Source organism: Thunnus albacares, chromosome 15 (genome assembly GCF_914725855.1).
Source record: "Thunnus albacares chromosome 15, fThuAlb1.1, whole genome shotgun sequence".
Classification (NCBI taxonomy): domain Eukaryota; kingdom Metazoa; phylum Chordata; class Actinopteri; order Scombriformes; family Scombridae; genus Thunnus; species Thunnus albacares.
The window spans coordinates 1,237,962-1,257,581 of record NC_058120.1 but is presented as its reverse complement, the minus strand read 5'-3'; the positions used below and the strand labels follow the sequence as shown (position 1 = coordinate 1,257,581).

The window sequence follows — 19,620 nt, the reverse complement described above, 5'->3', positions numbered from 1 at the left end:
TGGTCCAGTGCAAACAATGGACAAAAGCCCACAAAGGCTTATCAGACACAGGGGTTACTATGAGACAGGATTGTACAACTCTGGGAAGTTATGATGGTGTCAGTCATTTTATTCTCCATAACAATGATCGCCATAGTACAAAGTAATCTATCAGGAATGTGTGCTTGCTCCTATTAGTCCGGCCAACACAGTGAGTTACCGGATGATGTTGCATTGCATTGCAGCAAAAGCTGAGCCACTGGCACCTCCACTGTGTCACTGCAGTGATGTCATTGGAATGAATCACTTTTTTCACGCAGTGCTAATGTCTGAATCTGTTTCAGCAGAGCTTCAGCTACAGTGTTGGTGACTTGGTAGAGAAAAGGCATCAAATTTGGTTCATTTTTTTTTATGTGTGGTTGTTTCAAAAGCAGTGGAACATAGAAGCTTTATTATACCTGCTACATGTTCAACAGTCTGCTTGTCATATAATCCATTTCTGTCCGACAGGTGCTGATTCCCATCTCTCTCTACGTGTCCATTGAGATTGTGAAACTGGGCCAGATCTATTTCATTCACAATGACCTCGCCCTGTACAATGAGCAGCTGGACTGCAGGATCCAGTGCCGGGCCCTCAACATCACCGAGGACCTGGGTCAGATCCAGTATCTGTTCTCTGATAAGACGGGAACTCTGACAGAGAACAAGATGGTGTTTCGCCGCTGCAGTATCTATGGAGTTGAATATCCTCATGAGGAAAATGGTAAGATCTGAAAATATGTCTGCGAGAGTCTTGGACCTTCAAGATCAAGAGAATGATATAAGATGAACACTCACAGTGGTGAGGAGTTAGCTCACTGATAAGAGCAGAGATCTGACATGAACAATGAGAGGTTTTTATACTCTCACAGACAGTATGCAGGCGACTAGACAGAAGGGCTCATTGCAGTGTGTGCAGGTTACAGATGTCAGCTGATCAGGGCATATACTGGTTAAACCAGATGATCCTTTCTTCACTGTACTCTACTCTGTTTGTCCACTTCAGTCAGTTAGTGTTGCAACGCTGCTCTCCTTTATGACAGCATTTCCCTGCATACAGGAGTGAAAATTAGGGTGTGAATGTGAAGAATGATTTGGCGCACCGGTGCGAGTGTGTGAGTTCTGACACCAAGATTAACAAAATACACAGATTCGCTGAGCTTCTGCTTCTCTCTTACTACAAAGAGCAGCATATAAAACATTCAGGCAGCAGCTTCTCATTTTTCAACTGTTTTCTTGTTGATATGTGTTTCCTGTAACCTTAACCTGAACCCCCACCTTATCAATTACCCCCAAGCAGTTATCTCTGCTACACCTCACCATAACCTAACCTAAGCCCTAACACCAACTGCAGAGTGGAGCGCTACAGGAAACATCATTTTAAAGAGAGGAGAAACAGACTTTGACACATGAGTCGCTGTTGCATTGACTGTCACTGTTGCTGGTTAATATGACAAGCATGACTGACAGCAGGTCGTATCAGCTGTCACTAACTTAACATTAATTCCATGAGTAACTTGACAACAAAATGAAACTGTCTGTTGTCTTGTAAAAGTGCTTTCTGCAGCTGGTGTCTGTCCTCTGCCAAAGATTGTTTATAAGGGAGGAACCTCCACTCTGTCACATCACTGTGTCACTGCAAATGTGTTTTTTTGCTGTTCTCACTGCTCCAACATAATTTAAGCTTATAAACTAAATATCTTTGAATCAGGACCTTCAGTATTTGGATCAAGGAGCTCATGAAAAATCAGGTGTTCCAAATTCAGTCGTCAACAGCTGTTATTTCAATGTGTCAGACACATATTTAATCAATATTTAGGTAAATATAAGAATGGGATTTAAACTTGATAGGGACATACCTAGTGTAGACCTTCAGTCAGAACTTTTTTGTTCACTGCTCTCCAGTGCAACAATACCTTTGAAAACATATAACATTACAGGAAAATTCTTGTTCATTACAATTTGTATCTTATTTTTGTAGTAATCGACTTTTTATGGAATATTTGACCATTATAAACCATGCAACTCATGAAGACACAACAGGCTTCAGAAGAATAACTCCAGATCAGATAGACAAAAAAGAAAGGAAAAAAAAACGAAAGTTATTTAGGGGTTACAATTAACCATTGGGAAAAAAACCAGGCTCTCCGTAGGTTTCCTCCATAATGTTTGAGTTGTAAGTCTTGTGCTGTAACTGCTGTGTTTGTGTTTGTGTGTTTGCATTAGCTCGGAGGCTGGAAGTGTACGAGGCAGAGAAGAATGAAGCTGCAGGTCGCTCTATGACTCTGAAGTCCGGCTGCAGCGGTAAATCTCTGAGCTGTCGTTCCCTCAGCTGCAACCGCAGCTCCGTGTCTCTGCACACCCTCACTGCTGAGTCAGAGGAAGAGGAGGACCAACTGTCCAATCACATCCAGCCCAGGACCAGTGCCTTCTGCAGCCGCATGGTCAGACACTCACACACACTCAAACACACCATAGACACATTATTTATAGTCTGTTCGGGCCATATCCAGAATTGAGAAACTATTGCAACTTATGCAGCTTAAACCACACTATAGTCAGAATATCTCAGCCTGTGCTGCACAGATGTGCTCTGATTTTATGGAAGTGTAGTATTAAATCACACTTAGTACATTCACATGCACACAGGAAAGCAGAAATCAGGTTGTGCAATTGAACAACATGTTAACACACACAGTGTGTTAACAATTGGGTTGTACAACTGAGACTATGTCACGTGACTTGCAGGAAGAAGGCTTGAAGCACATGAGGGAACTCCCTGAGCCAACATGTAACTTGTGTATCTGTCGGAATAAACTGAATAAACATTTCTCCCCTGGGCATGTTATGATGGATGCTTTGTTCATGCTCTAGTCATGATGGCTCAGCTCCTGCTGCTTGTGTCTCTTCAGGCGAAGGAGGTAGTACCTGACCCTGAGCTGGTGAGGAAGTTGAACTGGCTTTGCTCTCCTGTGATGCCTCACTCCGGTGTCTCCTCTGTGACTCCATCCAGCCTGGAGCTCACCTACATCACTGACTTCTTCCTGGCTCTGGCAATCTGCAACAGCGTGGTGGTCTCCTCACCCAGCCAGCCGCGACATGTGGTAAGTGGACAACATCTCCAAAGATTATATACGCCTTGTACAGCTTCTTCATTTGTTTATATTGTGATTTACTGGACTGGAAAGATTTTCTGGTGGACTGGTGGTGTGCTTTATGTAACTCTATGAGACTAAAAAGTTTGTTTAACTGTACTGTGTGTGTAAATGCTGTAGTTCAGTGTGACATGGTGTCACAGTTTGGCTGATTAAATGTCACGTTGTAAAGATGAAACCAGTGATGGGTCGATTAAGGTGTTAAATGAAGAAAGGTTGGAAGCACCTTGCTTGGAGAGAGCAAAGATTTACGCATGCACAAACGCACACACACACATTAAAAAAAATGATCAGATTAAAAAAAGACTGGCAGTTTAGCTCAAGAGTTCTCTTACAAAAACTGATTCCATCTTCTCTTTCTTTCATCGTCCCTGCAGGTGCCTGAAGCACGAACACCTCTCAAGTCCCTGGAAGAAATCAAGCTGATGTTCCAGCGCTTCAGCTTCTCTCCTTTCTCAGCCCTCTCCACCCTGTCCCCTCCCCAGATCAGAGGCAGCCCTCGTAGCTTCACCAGCAGGCTCTTTGCCCGGGGGAAGACGGGCTCAGCATCCCCCAACAGTACCACAGAGGGGTCAGATCCAGGCAAAGACAGCAACTTGGAAACCTCCAACCCAAGGCATAAGCTAGACTTATCTGCCAGAGTGGAGGAAGGAGCCGCTGGGAAGGTGGAGGTCAGAGAGACGGAGGACGATCTCAAGAGTAAACAGACAAACTCTGACGGGGCCTGGCAAGATGCGGAGGACATGAATAGGGAAGTTGACACTGAGAGCAACACTGATGATGAACTGCTGTATGAGGCAGAGAGTCCTGACGAGGCGGCTCTGGTCCACGCAGCCCGGGCGTACCGCTGCACCCTGCGGGGACGATCTGCAGAGAGCCTGCTGGTGGATCTGCCAGGAATCGGCTCTCTGGCTGTCCAACTGCTCCACATCCTGCCCTTTGACTCCAACAGGAAGAGGATGTCAGTGGTGGTCCGCCACCCGCTCACAGGAGAGGTGGTGGTCTACACCAAAGGAGCTGATTCAGTCATCATGGACCTGGCTGAAGGTACCTAATAGAATGAATACTGAATAAAAAATGACAGCTCCAACTGAAGGATTATTATAACAGAGATGTTGCATCACTTTCTGTCCCTGTGTTCTGTTCAGGTGCAGAACAGGCTCAGGACATCTACAGTCACATCAGAGAGCAAACTCAGAAACATTTAAACAGCTATGCCAGAGAGGGCCTCCGCACACTCTGCATCGCCAAAAAGGTAACATTTCAGGAAGGTGATACTGACATGAAGACAGCATGAACTGTGGGTGTCAGGAAACGGCTTTCTACATTTTTCTTGCACATTTTCATGTACTATCATGAAGTCTTATGCTCTCAACAGTTCAGGTAAAGCTCATTAAAGCAACCCCACCTAAATGATGTCTTCAAGTTACATGAGGAGCTGAGCTATCCCAAGACCAGGGGCTATATTTATCAAGCTTCTCAGAGCAGGAAATCACTCCTAACTGACCAAAAAGTCTCGGTGATCCTGAGATTTTGGTTCAACTTTTAGGATGAGGAGTAAGAACATCTTATCAACTGTCGTAGCTTGGGGAAATCACTCCTAACTCGGTTGATATTTAGGAGCTCCAGAGGTGTCCTGACCTGTTGGGAGTTTCCAGGAGACGGCATTCAGGCAGAGATATTCTGTGAGAGGAAAGATGTTTTATGGAAGCTTGATGAGAATAAGCTTATTGAAAGATCATTTTCACCAGAAAAAAATGCTGTAATGGGGAACATGCAGCTTTGCAACAGTGATGAATCAAACTTTGATTGCCCTTACACAGATATGGTGCATGTAAGTGAGACTAAAACTTATATGAACACAATCACTTATCTATTATAATTATATTAAATTGATGTTCATGTCACATGTTTATTATTCATGGAGATTTAACGATTACACACAAATAAAATTAACTTTTAAAAAAAGTCTAGTTATACATGTTCTTATAGAATAACATACCACTGACCAATCAGAATGTACAATATGACAGATGTAGGGTCAGTTTATATCTCTGATTGGCTTTTCCCTCATGTGATTAATCATGTGATCACTTGCGAGTTGCTCTTAAAAGTTACTTTTACACTTTGCTGTAAGTAGGAAAAAGTCACTTCATAAATGTGTCATTGCTCCCACTCAGAGAAGAACTTTACTCCTAAGTTGGTTCTTTAGAGCATTCTTCATCGTCACTAGATAAATGAGCTCAATCAGCTACAATCAGCTGATATGATTTTACTATTTTTGATGCTTCAATGTAGATGTTAAACGATTAGTCCATTTAATTGATTGCCAGAAACATAAGTTAAAAAAAGTCCTGGATAACTAAAAGCACACTGAAGGCACAAGTTAGCACAGGAGGTTAAATCAAACATTAAGAACATTTCTAAAAGGTGAGTTCTGAGTAAATTCTGGAACAAAAGAAGATTGGTGCAGTCATGAATGTGTTTTGGGCAGAGAGCTGGCTATGGATGAGACTCTGTCACCCAGGTTTAGTGCTGGTTCAGGAGCAGGAGATACAGACTCCACCTGTCTCATGGCTAAATATACAGCTTCCATTCCATTCCACATGTACTACTCTCTGCACTTCACCAGCAAGTGTGTGCGCTGGTTTGCACCTGGTTTTTAATATTAACATAAATTTTAATATAATTACTAAAAATGTCATTCTTTTAAACAATTTCTTCAAAGGTCAGTATTCTCTATCTGTGCGCATTTGTCTGCTTAACCGGTGTTCCTCAGAAGAGAATCCACTGTCTGTATTGAAACAGGTGTGTGTGTGTGTGTGTGTGTGTGTGTGTGTGATCAGGTTGTGGAGGAGGAGGAGTATGAGGTGTGGCTGAAGAGACAGCTGCTGGCAGAGAGCAGCATAGAGAACAGAGAGGAACTGCTGCTGGAGTCAGCACAGAGACTGGAGACCAACCTCACCCTGCTGGGTAGGACATGGACCACACATATCAGAACTGTGATGACTCAGGCAGCTCAGTAGAGCTTAATGTGCTTTTCTACATGTTCAGGCAGCACAGGGATCGTAGATAGACTGCAGGAAGAGGTCCCAGAGACCATAGAAGCTCTTCAGAGGGCCAACATCAAAGTCTGGGTCCTCACTGGAGACAAACAAGAGACAGCCATCAACATCGCCTACGCCTGCAAACTCCTCCGTCCCAGCGACCGGCTTCTGACTGCCAACTGTGGAAGCAAGGTCAGTGGAAAAGTTGTTGTTTTTGGAGTTCCACCTTCCAGCTTATTGGTGCTTATTTGGTCTGTTCTCATCTACTGTCCTCATTCTGCAGGTTCTAAATACTGAATTATAAGTTTGGCTTACAGTGTCGGTTAGCTTGCTGGCTGCTCTTTAGCAATGTGTCCACCCTACTTGTATGTTTGCCATAAAAAATCATGCTGCATAGTATTGTACGTTTACAGCGTGTGCAAACTAATTCTTCTCCTGCCGGTGGTGGGACATAACAGTGCTGGCCTGTCTGTCTGTCCATTCAGCACTTTGGCCCAAAACTATTCTTAAAATCACACTCCACTCAAAAATACATCTTTCCTCTTGTTCCTACAGTTGAATATTTGAGCTTCTCGGTGCAGAATGCTGTATGTGCAGAGTTTGTTTTAACATTCATCTGCTGAAAATGGAAAGTTTCTCTGTGCTCACTGAAAATCAGATTTTAAGGGGTGGACCTATGAGCATGATTTGTGACATCACAACTAGTTTTGAGCCAGTTGTGGTCCACTATTCAACTTACACAAGTGTCATTCGGAAACCTCCAGTGTACATACACTGAGAATGGACTTTACATATTCATAGCTTCTGGATTGTTTATTTAGGGAGAAGGAGATGTGATTTTAATGAATGAAAGTGGTTGCACTATACTGTGATCTTTAATGATCCCCTCCAGACATTTATAAAGACATAACAATAATGTGTGTCTGATATGGTTTTAAGTACCACTTTAAAATCCTTAAAATAGCATCTCCTCCTTATTCCTGGTTAAAAATTCAAGAATCTATGAATATGCAAATATTGTTCATTTCAGAAGTTGAACTGCTGGACACCAGATGTCTCCTACCTCACTGTAAAGTCCATCCTCAGTGTATGTGCACCGGAGGCCTCAAGTTTGGACCTCGACTGGCTCCAAACTAGTTGTGAAATGTGAAAACAAAGTCTGAACATACATCATTCTGCACAGTGAAGCTCAAACATCCAACTGTAGGAACAAGAAGAAAAACATATTTTTGAGTGGAGGGAGACTATAACGATAGTGTTGAAGTGTGTTTCTCCTCAGGAGCCTGAATATGCTCAATACATTTAATAGAAACCTGACCTATAGAATATGAAATGTCTTGTGCGTGCCACATTGATATTTAGTCCTGATGTGAAAGAATAATCAAGGTCACTGAAAAGTCATCCTTTAGGGAGCATGAATGTTCACAGCTGATTTCATTCACTGTTGTGTAAGAAGAAAGGTCAAGGGGTCATAAAAATCATATGGGTAGTAAAGTAGTAAAGGTATGTTGTAAAGATATGTTCTTCCACAACAGTCACACAGACTGTCTTACCAACAGCTTGTTTGATTGTGATCAATTCAATGAGGTAAGTGAACTGTGACTCTGTATGATAGTATTTATGTATGTATTCTCATCAGGATGCGTGTGCAGCCTTACTTGAGGACCTCAAACTGGAAGTGCAGCACGGTGAGGACGGTGTGACTGAGCAGACTGCAGCAGGGAATCATGGGGAATTGTCCTCAGGCTGTGCGGCTGGCTTCATTCTGGTTATAGATGGCCGGACGCTGGACTGGGCACTGCAGGAAGAACTGAAGAGAGACTTCCTGGAGCTGAGCTGCCGCTGCAGGGCGGTCATCTGCTGCCGCTCCACCCCGCTGCAGAAGAGCCAAGTAGTCCAGCTGATCCGGGACCAGCTGAACGTCATGACCCTGGCTGTGGGTAAGGACATGTAGCAGGTCCGAATGTTGCTTGTTAATGAATAATTAAGATGTCTGTTGAAAGCATGTTGATTTCTAAGTGTGTAAAACCTCTAAAGCCATCATCCTATACCTCTCACCGTGGAGGATAATACAAAGTTGTGTTTATTCATTTAGGTGATGGAGCCAATGATGTGAGTATGATACAGGTGGCTGATGTGGGTATCGGGATATCTGGTCAGGAGGGCATGCAGGTAACAACCATTAGTTTAAACCAGCACCTAATAGAAGCACATACATCTAAATCACATAAAGGGAGCATATGACTTATTTGTTCTGACAACAAATAAGTCATATGCTCCATGAGAACTGGAAATGGAAATATAATTCCCAATGTTTTATTTCTAAACATTTTCCCCTTTTGTATGTTATGTTTCTGGACTGTTCTCCAGGCTGTGATGTCCAGTGACTTTGCTATCTCCAGGTTTAAACACCTCAGTAAACTGCTACTGGTCCACGGTCACTGGTGTTACTCTCGTCTTGCAAACATGATCCTCTACTTCATCTACAAGAATGTGGTGAGAGATCTTTACCAACCTCGACATAGTCCTTATAAAAGTTTGTGAACTAGCTTGATTACAGTGGGTAAGGCACTCACCAATACAGAAAAAAAATCTACTTCACAAACCTCAAAAGATGCACAAACATCCTCAGGGGTAAATTTCTTGATCTAATGTTCAACAATTCTGTCAATAGACAAGACAAGACCATGGAACAGATTTACTGTGGCTTTTGAGCAGGTTTTTCATGTGATGCATGCTGTATGTATCTTAACAGACATGGCAGGCCAGAGCCCATGAACATATTATTACCTCCTAATGTAGCTCATTAACAATTAGATATGCAGTACAATATATATCCATTCATGAGAAATATTTTGAGTAATAAGTTCTTTTTTGAGCGTAGTGTTCTCATTCAAATCCCACCTCTGACCTGTACCTGTGAGCTCTCCTTCATTCACTGCTTGTGTCAGTTCCAGGATCAGGAGCTGACTGTGTGATGTGCTGCTGTCTTAGTAAATCAAACATTTATTGCACACAAATTGAGGCTACAAAATGCAGTTGCACGATGCCACTTTCTTAGTAAATCTTGCCACAAGTATTTTGCTCACGTGATTTTTTCCTGCCACCACCCTCCTTACTTACATGATCACTATCTCGTGATCAGACCTGTTCTACTGGATATTTGTTGTGTAAGCAGCAGTTGGGATTAAACGTTGGTTCTCACATATATCTCACCTGGAGGTTCCTGTCCCACCTCTCTAGGAGGTGGAAAATCAGAAAAAAAAGCTAAATACCATATAAACACATATAAACATGTGCATCCTCACCTGTGTGTGTGTATGTGCGTATGTTTACTGCAAACAGCGTTTCATCTTAAGCAAAGACACAAGATGCTTTGTACCCTAATTTAGCTACTAGCAACTCTGCAGGCCCTCGTTGACACAAACACTACAAAATACAATCCAGATGTTGTGAGAATCCTAACTGCTGTCTGTGTCTGCAGATGTATGTGAACCTGCTGTTCTGGTATCAGTTCTTCTGTGGTTTCTCTGGGAGCGTTATGACCAACTCCTGGGTTCTGATCTTCTTCAACCTGCTCTTCACCTCCGTTCCTCCTCTCATCTATGGCGTGCTGGACAGAGACACACCTGCAGACACCCTGATGCAGCTGCCTGAGCTCTACCAGGCTGCACAGACTTCCAAGGTGATTACACGCACACACACACACATACACACACACACACACCAGACACAACACAGAAACATGTCCTTCTAAAACCTGCTATCACAGCTGCTGCTATTCAGTATTTAGATTTTTTTAAATTATAGTTTGCTTTTGAAATGGGACCACAGAAAATAATATTAATACTAATGACATCATTGGATCTCAGCAGGTTCAGGTCATATTATTGGCTTCTCAGAAACACTGAATATGTGATCAATATGTATGCAGTCAGATCATATCATGATTTGATCATGAAGACCAGCATCAGGAGACAGATTTCTCCAGTTAACCTGATCAGACATGCTGTAATTATTTTATTATTAATGAGAAAAAAAATCATGTTCTTTATTTATTTGATCTTTTTTTATATTTTAAGGTATAAAATAAGACTTAATGACTGAATGACTTTCTGTGGTACATATGTTTTGTATTGACTGCTGTGGTCACATGCGTGTAGTTACTGTGGTTTCTGCATTTCCAGCAGGAAAACAAAAGCCACTGAAGTCATTAAGAAGTGTTCAGTGGTGGCTGTTGTGTGCTTAAACTGGCTGACAGATGATGTGTGTCTCTGCAGGTCTATGCTCCCTACATGTTCTGGATCACTGTCCTGGATGCTTTTTATCAAAGCCTTGTCTGCTTCTTTGTGCCTTATTTTGTAAGTACAGCGAGTCAGTTGATTCCATTGCTTCACTTTACATTATAGTCTTACTAATACTGGACGCTTTGGGCTGATACTGATATCGATATTTGGAAATTTAAAGAGTCTGATAACAATATATTCGCCAATGATACATTTTTAAAACATAAACAAACAATCTTGATACAGATTCCTAGATTTATTTTTTTTTTTTTTTAAGAATTGAAAAGATACACACTAATCTGGACATTTTTCAGTGTAAAAATCAACTTGTCACTCCCCTCTGGTGGACAAACTATGAACTGCTGACCTGCAATTTCTTGTTACTTGTGGGTCAACATACACACAGATACCGATATCTGCCATAAGCTCATATAAATAATACCCATATTATAACCATATATTATTAGCAATATAGCAGATATCAGCAGATATATGGTAATCGTTCAATATTGATGTTCTCTCCAAAAGATGGTTCTCATATCAGAATTAATGGTACCCAGCTTCATTTGTCAAACATCTGCCTGAAATCTGAAAACATTTTTTTTATCAACTCATTGTTTAAATCAGTCCTCCAGAGATTCACTGTCTCTTCCACAAAGTTAGTTGGCCTTGGTCCAGACTTTTTGTGCCTACTATGAGTCAAACTCCAAAAAACCACTGGATCCTGCAGTATAGCTCTACTTAATGGTGGTGACCAGGCAAGCCCAAATGTTGCTGTGTGCTGTTTCTTAAACATAAAACTAACACTGTCTAACACAGCGGCCTGGACAGCCTTACAGCTTATCACACCGTGACAGTTTCATATCACAGAGTAAGGAGAATCTATCCCACTGTAAGGTGCTGTGATGTTTTTTCTCAGGCATACGTGGGGTCAGACGTCGGGGAGCTGTCCTTTGGCTCTCCAATCAACGCCTCGGCTCTCCTCATCATCCTGCTGCACCAAGTCATCGAGAGTCATACTCTGGTCAGACACACTGCTACACTGAAAGCAAACTATAGCTTAACTATCTCATTGTTGTCATTGGAATCATCGATTATGTCCACCACTTGCTTTAATGACCTTCTAGGACACCATACTATACATAACGCCCAACTGTGTGTGTGTGTGTGTGTGTGTGTGTGTGTGTGTGTGTGTGTGTGTGTGTGTGTGTGTGTGTGTGGTGAACGCAAAGAACTTGATCACAGTCCAGACGATAACTCACATGAAGAGCAGATAAGCATGAACAGTGTCCCCCCTGGTGTGTTGTGGAGTGTGTAAATCCTCTGTATTACCTTGCAGACATGGATTCATGTGCTGGTGTTGGTGCTCAGCGGGGGTTTCTACTTCGGCTTTGTGTTGCTCTTCAGTGTGTGCTGTGTGACCTGCAGCCCCCCAACCAACCCTGTGGGTGTGGAGACACTGCAGATGTCCCAGCCTCTCTTCTACATCGTGTGTGCTCTCACTACTGTGACGGCTCTGTTACCCAGGTACACACACACACACAAAACATATACAGCCATACGATCATATAACAGAATAAATCAGAACAGGATGTCAGGGCTGTTCTTTTCAGATGCAGATGAGATATGCGGCCTCCTTTTTCCCTTTTCCCTTTGAAGGATACAAACAGTCTATCCTCCCTTTGTAACCTAAAATCTATCTCTTGTCACTTATTCATGAGGTTGGTCCTCATCAATGATTGAGTCATAAAATTGTGAGCATGTTAGCATTTCTGGAAACTAGGAGCCTCATGTATCATACCACACCATGCAGACGCTGGTATCTAAGCATAGAATCTGACTGATCAGTTTCCTCTTGTGCTTCAGCATGTCAGCACATTTAGAATCACTCCTGTCCCCAGTGGAACACAAGTATAATCACAAGCAGACTGATAATCAAGTCATTAAGAGTGAAATGTCTCTATTTCTCCTTGTTTCTGTAGTACTGCACCGCAGTGAAATGTCACAACTCATAAACTCACCATGTTTCTGAGTTGTGTGAGATTATGCTGTGGTGAATCCTCTGGATTGCATTAAAAGACAACATATTCATTTGACAGAAAGTCAGAAGGTTGACATCCAGAACTCTTAGAACAGTAGTTCTATTTGTAACTCTCGTTTGGATTTATAATTTAAAAAGAGAACTGGAGGTTTTAACTGTCAGCAGTTGGCTTGCAATCAGTGTGTGAGTCAAACATAAGCCGTTACATAGCTGCTCTGATCTGAATACTTTTTAATTTAGTGACCAACTTTTTTTAAATGTATTTTTCCCCATTTAGTTTGCTGAAGATACAGGAACATAACACAAAAGACTGAATGCACTCATACAAGGAACATCAACTCCAAAATGAAATATTTTGCATACAATCAAAAACACAGACAAGATGGGTCAAAATCTCCACCCAGGCTCCTTACAATATTGAAAAAAAGTAACCCCATACCTTCCTGCCACCTATACCTTATATTCATGAGTAGATTTGTTTTTTTCAAATGTGTGAAGAAGTGTGTTCCAGCTACAACAAGGTGTGTTAAGTTGTTCTTAAATTAATATTATACACACACAAGAGCAAATGTTTGCTTGACTTGAGTGGGAGACATTGAAGTGTCCGCCTGTAAGCAGAACCACGCAGTAAAGGTGTGATTGTCATAGGCAGTGATCCAGCTGCAGAATCAACACACAATCTCAATGTCACTGACTTGCGGTGACAAGTCGTCATGGTGATGACATTACACGTCTTGTGTTTAAACCTGAGTGAACACACATCGCATCTTTCACACACACCCACGCAAACACACACACAGATAAGTATGCTGAAGTGTGTTGCCACACTCAAAACACAAGAAACGACAAGAAATTAGAAGTTCGGTCTGGATCTAGATCTTTGTTTTGGACTTTGAAAGTCCTCTTGACGGTCCTGAAAATACATGCGGCTCTACAGCGGTGAAGTCATCAGTCACATATAAAAAAAATCTCTCCTGTGCTGCTGTGGCCCCTCACTGATACTGACTGATACTCATACAGCCCTGTGTGATTTGTCTACAGGCTCTTGTTTCGGGCTCTGCACAGCTCCTTATACCCGCCTGCTGTGAAGAAAGCAGCTCAGTTGGACAAAGTGGATTCAGAGAAATACTGCAGGAGAATGCAGCGCTGGAACCTAAACCACTCCAGAGCCAACAGGCTGCCAGTATGTGCCGACAACCCCGGCCTGGAGCCCAGCACAGGATCAGTGGTGTCCTGACCAAGCGCCTGCACACACACACACACACACACACAGCAGGCCATGTCAGCAGAGCAGAAAGACTCATGGCCACGTAAGTTCAGCTGACATGCTGAAGTCAGTTGCATGTCAGAGACAGAATAGCACAGAGACATTTGTGGATGGATCCTTCAGTACAATCAAAGCTTTTTAGTAAACTGCTCCACTCCTCATCTATTTATAGACTGACTTGGCTTCATGTTTACCAAAGGACTCTTGAGGTGAATTGATTTTTCTTCTGTGACGTGAGCTGCTAGAAACAAAACCATATTTTGATTGGACATGGAAACAGAATGGAAAAATATTCCACTGTTGGAATGTTGTCTTTACTGAATGGATCAGAATAGTGAGTATCTGGTAAAATAGCACATCAGCCATCAATTCATGGTAACAGAAGCTGTGAAACATTGACCATCAGAAGGAGCTGTATGTATCATTGTAACATGAGGGAATCATCAGCACATTCACCTTCTGACATTGGCTTCATTAACATAAAGAAAGTCTCTTCTGGCCAATAGTCTGTGCTGTGGGTTACATTGAGATGGTTGCAACATTCACACTGCAGGTGACCAAATATTTTCTTTTTAATTTTCACATCTCCCATCATTATGACCTTGTGCTTGCATGACCACATGGAGAGGTGTTCATCAGAGAGACAGTGAAGTGATGCCTCACTAAAAGCCGATATTCAAATCTTGGTTCTCTTTTCGCCTCCTCACCCTTATCATTTTTCTTCTAAACTTCATTGCACATGAATACTTTCATCATGCATGAGTAACACCTGTTATCACACTGTTGACAGTGATGACACATCTCCATGACAACTGACCAAAACTCCACTGAAGAAGCCACAGAGTGTGGTGAAAAGTTCCAGGAAACAACAAGGACTGTAAGTGGTTCTTAATAACAGCGATTTTAATCAATATTAATCTCAAAAATGTTTCTGAGGTCAACTGAAAGCCTGCAGTGTGAATGTAACACCTTTAACCTCTATATATGAAGGAGGAATGGGGGGGGGACTACCAGCACCGCAGCACCCTGTGTGATCCAGCTGTCTGCATCATGGTCTCATTAGTTTCTGTCTACTACAGTGTAGATACCACTTTTTGTGACTTAACTGTGTGGTGGAGTTTTGTTTTTTTTTTTATCACTGATGTCTTTTTAATCTTTAGTCTGCTTGGCACTGTTTCATGAGGAACAAACACACTAGCATGCTCACAATGTTAGGAATGTGTTTACACTTTTGTGAGCTGTGGACAGTGTGTAGAGAGATTAGTGGAATTTCAGAGCTGTTAGAATAAGCAGCCTGTTTTTGTTTACCTGCTCAGCTGCTCTCTCTCTCTCTGCACTGACCACCAGAGCAGAAGAGGTCAGTTGGGGGGTAAATGAAGGAATCATCACTGAGTCATACTGACTTGATTTTGGACCAGTCTGTGTGTATTTATTAGCTGACTTTGTGTTGCTGATATCAGTACTCTCCATCCTCTCCACCAGCACCTTTCTCAGCAGTGACATGATAATACTACACCACAGAACAAGGACTGAGCTTGAGCTGTGTTTCTCAGGGCAGACTGATGGATCTGCAGAATAAGTCATAATTCTTCGTCTGAGCTGCACCAGCAAGGATTAACAGAAATCAAGATTTAAAGGTGATTTTTGTTCCTAATAGTCCCACTTGGTTATATCATATCCCAGCTCACTGTGCTTATATTAGAAATATTGTAAGCCATGATTGAACCAAATCACATCCAAGACTTAATTCTGTTACAGCTGAAACTGCAATTTAAATGTAACCAGTTTCAAATGCTCCAAATGTCAGGTGATACTGTAAATTCTTTCAAATGATTGTGCGCTCGCACATTTAAGCTTCATTACATTTTGCTGACTGTTTTCAAATGAATGCTATACAATTTTAAATTGTCAGATGTATTTTTACTACTGTATACTATTTATCCTTGCACACAAACAAGCCTTGTTAGCTCAGTTAGAAAATGAAATTTAATTATCTCTATATAATAAAAAAGACCTCTCAGATTCACAGATCACACATATTTTATGTACTGCTGAAAGGTGGTGATTATGGTCTGGTTACCTTGTGTACTGATGTCTTATATTTGAGTCTAAATCAGTATATTGGTGTTATAGATGTGGCAGGGAGTGATTAGAAAAATACATACTGCACAGACTTTGTCAATTTCAAAGCAATTAGAGTAAAAATGGCCTGTAAAGTTATTACTATTCATCTTTTTTTGTTTTTGGAAGAATCATATCATTTTGTAGGTCCATGAACTTGGGAAGGTCTGAACTAACATGCACAACCACTGATACAGTCCTTTTAATTGTCACTTGTAGTGATTTAATGTGCATCAGTAGTTAAAGCATCACAGGCAGATTTCTTCCAGAAAATACCATCACCATAATACTGTTAATAACAGACAGTTCGGCTGTGTGTGATGTAACAGATTTGATATGGAACTTGAACACCATGATATTTAAATTTGAATTAAATATCATAATGACATTAATCTGAATTATCTTTAAAATGAGAGTTTAAACAAAAAACAAATAAGATCAAAATAGTTTCACCCTTGTCTGTGCAGCACAGCAGTGGAATACTGTGTGAATGTTATGTGAAGGAACACCCAGCCAGCCTGTCAGCATCCACGCTGCCCTCTCCTCCTCTGCAACTTAACATGAACTGGCCTTACTGCATCTGTGCACATCTGTATGAGTGACCCAGGTGATAACATGAAGATAATCTTTCAGCCTTAACTTTGATGCAATACTTTCTAGATGTTGACTTTTCTACAAAAGCCTTAAAGATTAAAGTGCAGTCAACACAAGTCACTTTTTTGTACTCTGTAATTGAGTTGTTTAATTAGATGTATGATATGTATGAAACTTCCAGTGACTGTGAGACTTTCCAATAAACAGCTTGTTGTTCAGATCATGTGTAACATGCACAGTGTGTCGAAATAACCTGCAGAACTGTAATGAAGTCATCTTGTTGGATTTGTTATATGAAAGCCAGCCTTAACCGTTTACAAGGAAACCATGTGCCTCTCCACAGAACTACTAGTTCAATCAAGTGCACCACATTTACAAGAAAACATCCAGCCTGAGACGTAAAGAGTACGGTCTTGACCTGCTCTATGTGAAAAGTGCCTTGAGATGACTTCTGTTGTGATATGGCGCTATATAAATAAAAATTGATTGATTGATTGACTTTCTATAAGACAGCATCCACTGCTACTTCCTATTTTTTTTCTTTTGATATATTACCATGCTCATGGGAAGTGAAAATCAGATATGTTCCTATTTCAGATATCTTCAGTTGAGTTTTCTTCAAGCTGAACTCCTTATTCATTGCCATTGTATATCTCACATCTGCTGCTCTGTAAAGGAGGTCTATACTGAACTTGCTGTACTGATTGGCTGAAGCCTCAGGAGTCCTGTATCAGAAATGAGGGCAAACAACTTTTATTAATTGACTGGACTTATAACTGCATGTTTAGGGCAGATCAGTACAGACTGAATGAAACCAAGCAGGGACAACTGTGTGCTAAGATCAACAGATAATGAAACTGCATTATTGCTACAGCACATCTGATAGAACAGTGGTTTTGACTGATATCATGAAAAATGGTGTGATCTGGTTTAACTGAATAATGTTCTTGCACTTGCAGGATCATTATCAACTGTTAAAAATAAATCAAATAATATAACAATTATTTGTGTAATAATATAGATGTGGAGTCAGTTAACATGATGTTCCACGACACCTAAACAAGAGGTCAGTGTATCATGTGTAATTAGGATTTTGACTACATTTGGAGACAGCACTGATGTTAGTGAACAGGGCTGTAGCTGCCACTGAGGATGCTACAGGTCATTTGTATTTTCTCTGGGAGTTACTTGTCATAGGTTGATACCAGTATTTTTACTCATAGATCCCTCCAGACGTCATTTAACACATGTAAAAAATACTCTGTTCTGACAAATAATTTGTGCTGATATGTTTTTTTTTTTCCATGCATATACAAATATTGTTGATTTCAAGTTTTTCTGCTGAACACAAGACGTCACAGAGAGACTTTCCTCCTTCAGCAGATGGATGTGAAAACAAGCTGCACGTCTATTCTGCACAGTCAAGCTCATATGTCACAGTGAAGGAACAAGAAGCAAAAACATACATTTTTTACTTTAATACTGTATTAAGATTTCGCCTTGTAATGCCAAGCATCTTTTATGTGAAATACATAAGCTATAAATCACATGCAGAGCACCGGTCACGTGAAATACTGAACATATGAAAACTAAGACATCACGTGTGAAAAAAAAATCAAGTTCACATTTAATGTCATGTGTGTAAAACTGACATTGATAAATTAACATAGAAGCGCGTGTGGATGACATCACAAACTGACATGTGGTTCTCGGGACATTTCACATGTTAATGTAATATTACATATATTACTGTATATGTAAATGAATTGCTGTTTTTCTATGGGTTCATCTGACTAGGATAACACAAATTAATATCATTAATAGTCAGTTCTGAATTTCATTCATGGCAGTGTGGGGAAACAGAAGCTTTTGCCAAATCCGTCCCCTCGGTTTATTGGTTGTAATTCGCGCAGCTTTTCGTATCAGTGCTTCTCTTCTCCTTCATGGCCCCTGGGAAGCTCTGTACAGTAAAGCTTATTTCCTCTTAGGCGTGTCTGACACAGTCAGGCTGTCAGGCAGCTTTCACTTCTGCCTGCTGTTCCTCAGATGATCAGCAGACTTTTGAGGCAGTGAGTGAATCCTGGAGAGATGAGTTTCTACAGTGATGCGTCCTCTGAAGATATAAGCGACGAGCTGGAGACTTTGGGGTAAGACTGTGAAATAATTCACTCTTTGATGTAAAGATTTCTCGCCTTTCTCCTGTTGCACAAAACGCCGTCGCCGCTAGAAGCATAAGAGGGAAACGAACTGCAACCACTACTGTGCCAGACTCTATTCAAAAAATCATGCGATTGAAAGTGTTCTTATTTATTCACAAACACGTAGGCTACTCTATGTAGAGTTACATAATGTTCAGTGTTTGTTGGCACTGTACACAGTAGAGGTGTTAATTCAATGACGTGTATATGTTGGTGTATTATTGTAGTGAATGGTGGTGTTGTTCTGGTTCAGTCTGCACATACCAGGGCAACCAAATGCTGTTTCACGTTTTTTTATTTAATGTTTATTTGTATAAGGACAAGTATACAGCATGAACTAATGCCACATACCCCAGCATGTATAGCCTTTAAAATACAGAAAACTCAACAGCAAAATAGATATGGAACTGCTGACGACTGCAACATCTAAGCAATGTGTATTTACTGACAGGTGACAAATTAAAGGAAAAACTGGTCCAGGTCTGAATGCTTGACCCCTACAGTGAGGGGATCTGGTGGCTTTGTTATGCTGTGGGGAGCATTTTGCTGGCATGGTTTGGGTCCATTTGTCCCCTTAGAGGGAAGAGTCACTGCAAATCAATACAAAGTTGTTCTGATTACCTTTATCCTATGATGAAACATTTCTATCCTGATGGGAGTGGTCTCTTCCAGGATGACAATGCCCCAATTCACAGGACATGAGCAGTCACTGAATGGTTTAATGAGTATGAAAATGATGTGAATCATATGATATGACCTTCACAGTCACTAGATCTCAACTCTATTGAACACCTATGGGAGATTTTGGACTGATGTGTTAGACAGCGCTCTCCACCACCATCATCAAATATGAACAATCAATCAAATCCTGATGTTGGCGTTGAGTTCTATGT

General features: G+C 41.2%; 2 protein-coding genes across 4 annotated transcripts in view; both read left to right on the top strand.

Annotated features, from left to right (window-relative positions):
* Nucleotides 1-16,747, top strand: part of atp10d (ATPase phospholipid transporting 10D) — a 47,546-nt gene extending 30,799 nt beyond the window's left edge. For both annotated transcript variants that reach the window (XM_044374704.1, XM_044374705.1), the window contains 15 exons: nucleotides 490-742; nucleotides 2,245-2,462; nucleotides 2,931-3,122; nucleotides 3,551-4,220; nucleotides 4,322-4,428; nucleotides 6,020-6,146; nucleotides 6,228-6,412; nucleotides 7,860-8,160; nucleotides 8,316-8,392; nucleotides 8,591-8,716; nucleotides 9,705-9,905; nucleotides 10,501-10,581; nucleotides 11,426-11,530; nucleotides 11,846-12,033; nucleotides 13,589-16,747. In XM_044374704.1, coding sequence (XP_044230639.1) covers nucleotides 490-742; nucleotides 2,245-2,462; nucleotides 2,931-3,122; nucleotides 3,551-4,220; nucleotides 4,322-4,428; nucleotides 6,020-6,146; nucleotides 6,228-6,412; nucleotides 7,860-8,160; nucleotides 8,316-8,392; nucleotides 8,591-8,716; nucleotides 9,705-9,905; nucleotides 10,501-10,581; nucleotides 11,426-11,530; nucleotides 11,846-12,033; nucleotides 13,589-13,784 — 3,027 coding nt within the window. In that variant the 3' untranslated portion in view covers nucleotides 13,785-16,747. The remainder of the gene's footprint in view (nucleotides 1-489; nucleotides 743-2,244; nucleotides 2,463-2,930; nucleotides 3,123-3,550; nucleotides 4,221-4,321; nucleotides 4,429-6,019; nucleotides 6,147-6,227; nucleotides 6,413-7,859; nucleotides 8,161-8,315; nucleotides 8,393-8,590; nucleotides 8,717-9,704; nucleotides 9,906-10,500; nucleotides 10,582-11,425; nucleotides 11,531-11,845; nucleotides 12,034-13,588) is intronic.
* Nucleotides 16,748-18,334: 1,587 nt separating this feature from the next.
* Nucleotides 18,335-19,620, top strand: part of dapp1 (dual adaptor of phosphotyrosine and 3-phosphoinositides) — a 27,491-nt gene continuing 26,205 nt past the window's right edge. Inside the window, exon 1 of one of the 2 annotated variants that reach the window (XM_044374708.1) lies at nucleotides 18,335-18,676. In XM_044374708.1, the coding sequence (XP_044230643.1) occupies nucleotides 18,618-18,676 (59 nt within the window). In that variant the 5' untranslated portion in view covers nucleotides 18,335-18,617. The remainder of the gene's footprint in view (nucleotides 18,677-19,620) is intronic. The other variant, XM_044374709.1, reaches the window with a different exon arrangement.